Source organism: Acanthisitta chloris, unplaced genomic scaffold, assembly GCF_000695815.1.
Source record: "Acanthisitta chloris isolate BGI_N310 unplaced genomic scaffold, ASM69581v1 scaffold7403, whole genome shotgun sequence".
Classification (NCBI taxonomy): domain Eukaryota; kingdom Metazoa; phylum Chordata; class Aves; order Passeriformes; family Acanthisittidae; genus Acanthisitta; species Acanthisitta chloris.
The window spans coordinates 9,710-13,585 of NW_008665394.1; the positions used below are offsets into that span (position 1 = coordinate 9,710).

The 3,876-nt window shown below is 44.9% G+C and overlaps 1 protein-coding gene across 1 annotated transcript in view; it reads right to left on the reverse strand.

Annotated features, from left to right (window-relative positions):
- Positions 1 to 263: 263 nt before the first annotated feature.
- The window catches only part of PRRC1 (proline-rich coiled-coil 1), a 19,440-nt gene continuing 15,827 nt past the window's right edge, over positions 264 to 3,876 (reverse strand). Inside the window, exons 7-8 of the mRNA XM_009071734.1 lie at positions 3,861 to 3,876; positions 264 to 479 (exon numbers count right to left, since the gene is read on the reverse strand). The exon at positions 3,861 to 3,876 is cut by the window's right edge and continues 102 nt beyond it. Coding sequence (XP_009069982.1) covers positions 270 to 479; positions 3,861 to 3,876 — 226 coding nt within the window. The 3' untranslated portion in view covers positions 264 to 269. The remainder of the gene's footprint in view (positions 480 to 3,860) is intronic.

A 3,876-nucleotide genomic window follows, 5' to 3' on the forward strand; every position in this document is an offset into this window, starting at 1 on the left:
ACTTTGAAAACTGCAATGCTACCAGTTATAAATAACGTTTGCCCCAATTTCCTGTTCTGTGAATCATACTGGAAATCACATAGGAGTTAAAAACTGCAACTGCTCAACTCCCACTACTGGAAATCACCTTCACTTCTTAAAAGGTACAAACAGTTTAGAGTTAAGATTACAAATCTGTGCTGCATCCACTGAGAATTAGAACTGTGTAGCCTTCACCTCAGCCCTGGAGTCAGACCCAGCACTCCCCAGTGTGAGGGATCAGCCTCCCTTCACACGGTCCTGGGTGGTAGCTGCTGTTTGTACATCCCTGCCAGGGCCTTGGCCGCGCTGTAGATCATCTGCCGACGGGACATGCCGGTGAACACCATGTGCCAGTCCGTCCTGTTCACATTCACCACATTCTTCTCCAGCACCTCACCCACGGTCACCAGCAGACCTGACCACCTCAGGTTGTAATCCTGAGGAGTCAGACTCTTCGCCTGTGTGAGGTTTTGAGAAGTGGTTATTGAAAGAGTTTCAAAGTCATGGTTCTGCTTCTATCTTCAGCATTACCAACTTCCACAAGTAATTCCTGTATCAACAGACCCTCGTGACAAATTAAAGGGGAACAGAACAAAATCCCAGACTGCCCCATCATTTGCCTAGCAAGTTGTTTGGATTTCTCTGTATCATGACCCACGCAATATCTGTAGAGTAAAAACTAAAATACAATGCTGAAGAATAGACATATGTAACCAAATGCAAGAAAGCCGAGCCTGGCAGGAAAGAAGGACTCAGCTATTTGCATGAGATCACAAAGGGATTACACACCGTAATTTCATAGAATGGTTTGGGTTGACGAGACCTTAAAGATCACTTAGTTCTAGCCACCTGACATGGGCAGGGGCACCTTCCACTATACCAGATCCACCCAGACCAAGCCCCATTCAACCTGGCCTTGAACAAGTCAAAACTTCATCCTAACACCTAATCTTATTATCTCCTCTTTTAGTTTAAAACTGTGCTCCCTTGTCCTATCTCTACACACCCTTGCAAGAAGCCCCTGACTAACTCTCTTGTAGACCTCCTCCAAGTACTGGGAGGCAGTAGTTAGGCCACTCTGAAGCCTTCTCTTCTCCAAGTTGAACAATCTCACCCACCAGCACCCCCAAGTCCTTCTCTCACAGCTCTTCTCCATCCCTTCATCCCCAGCTTGGACTGACACCAAGGGATGCCCTCCTCCAGGTGCAGAACCTTGTTACACCTCATGAGATTCCCATGAGACACTGCTCTAGCTTGTCCAGGTCCCTCTGGATGGCTCACAGCTCTTCTCCATCCCTTCATCCCCAGCTTGGACTGACACCAAGGGATGCCCTCCTCCAGGTGCAGAACCTTGTTACACCTCATGAGATTCCCATGAGACACTGCTCTAGCTTGTCCAGGTCCCTCTGGATGGCCTCATCCTTCAGGTGTGTCCTGCACCACTCAGTCTGGTGTCACCTGCAAACCTGCTGAGGCTGCACTCGATCCCTGTGTCTATGTTGTTCACGAAAATAAATACCACTGGTCCCAGAATGGACCCCTGAGGTCCACCACTTGTCACTGATGTCCACTGGAATGCTGAGCCACTGACCACTACCCTGTGGATGTGACTGTCCAACCAATTTCTTATCCACTGGCCAGTCAATCCACCAAATCCATCCCCAGTTTAGACAGAAGGATGTTATGGGGGACTGTGCTAGAGGCTTTACATAAATCCAAAAAACTGCATCGGTAGCCCTTCCCTTGTTCTGCAGTTGGAACCAGAAGGAAACAGTGGGGGAATGTATCACTGCATTCCCCTGGTCTGATGTTCATCCTAAGCCACCACATTCTTCCTACAGATTTTCATTTGAGTTAGTCTGTGTCCAGTGCATGTACAGCAGACCAAGTTCATTAGTGTGTTCCAGCCTTCCTAAATCTACTGTGTAGCAACAACAACAGCATGTATGTTCGTCAGGACATGCACAATACTTTGGGTCGGAAATTTAAGGATTTTTTCCTGTAGCTTCATGCCTTTCTCCACTGTTTTTGAAAAGCATTCTGGAGAACTACAGAGACAGAGCAGTATTAATCCTTTTGCCACTCGGCAGCTTTTCAAAGAACTCTGAAAAAGTACAAACTAAAATTAATCCCACAAATGTTCACTTTACTTAAACTGGTACTACCAAAATATAAAATAACTGAACAGTTAGTGTTTGTTTTCTCAAAACAACACCAAAGGATCAAACCCCAAACAGTTTTAGATTTAAATTCTTCATGGAAAAATTTATTTTACAAGAATTTTCAGACCAGAGTTAAGTAATGTATGACTCATACCTGCTGTCTGCAGGCACCCTGCAGTGACTGGAGTCTGGAGCAATTCCAAGTCTGTGCCCAAAAGACATAAACCACCTCACCAAAACCTTCTATCGTGGATGTGCAAGACCTGCACACTACTGCTTTATCTGCAAGGGGTTGCTCCAAGCCCTATCCAACCTGGCCTGGAACACTTCCAGCGATGGAGCAGCCACACCTTCTCTGGGAAACCATTCCAGTGCCTCACCACCCTCACAGGGAGAAATTTCTCCCCAATACCCCATCTATCCCTGCCCTCTGGCCATGGGAAGCCATTCCCTGTGTCCAGGCCCTCTCCAGCTCAGCTTGGGGCTGACTCTCCTCTGGTCTCTAGCACTGCTTTACTTCAGGGATGAGATTTACACCTCTGGAAGACACATGGCCTCTGAAGTGAGTGCCCTGTGCAGCTGCTGTGACTCAGGGGTTTTGCAGTGCTGCGAGATCAGCTGGCAGATGAGCTTTGGCAAAAAAAAATGCTCCTAATTTTCCTTATTCTTCTCAGCAGTGATTGCAGAGCAGCACTGCAGTTACACAGGTTACATATGCTCCTGTTTCCAGAGGGTCTGTAGCTGAGAAGCATCATGAAGGGATGAGATTCTCTGATTTACAGCTAAGCTTTTGTTTCAGTGACAACAAGTTCAAGAGAGAAACCCAAACCCATCAGCATATTTGAGACAACTGTAGGGATGCTTAGACTTCACCTCTCTGTCCATACTGATGTGCCAACACAGGACTGGAGATGATTTCTTCACTATTAGGGTGGTCAGGCACTGGAATAGGTTGCCTAGGGAGGTGGTGGTGTCCCCATCCCTGGAAGTGTTTAAGAGATGTCTGGATTTGGTGCTGGAGGATATGGTTTAGCATATGTTACAGCAGTGACAGGGTAATGGCTGGATCTTAGAGGTCTTCTCCAACCTTGATAATTCTATGATTGTATGAATCTTTTGATTTCAGAAATTTTGCATCCTTGACAGCACAGCACAGCCAGGAGAGGAAATCAGCTGTGCCTTTTAGGTGAGAGTCTGTATGTTCATAAGGGAATGATGAACAAGCATTGGTGTGGAAAATGGGAATCCTTTGTTTTCAGAAACGAGTTTTCAGAGAGTGTAGTGTGCTGTCTGCTTGCTGGTCATCAGCAACATAAATACTGAGGCTTTATGAGCTTCACTAAAAATTGATCTCAGTATATAAACGTGTGGCTAAATGAAGTGATTAAAATCTTATTTATATTTTCTGAGGGAATACTTCTTTGTGTTTAATTTCTTCTTGGTTAGTAATATTCCTCATTAATAGACAAGTAAAAGTAGTGCTCCAAAGTGACACATGTTGCAGAATGAGACCCCTGACCAAGAAATGCTTTGCCATAAATGCCAAAGGACTTTGAGGTGATAAATAAACAAGATTCAAAAATAGTTTTTATCCTCTTTTTATAAATGGAAATATTTAAGTGGAGAAAATGTCAGTAATAACTGATCTAATAAATGAGACTAAAACTTAAGTGTTACTTGGTAAGAAAACTGA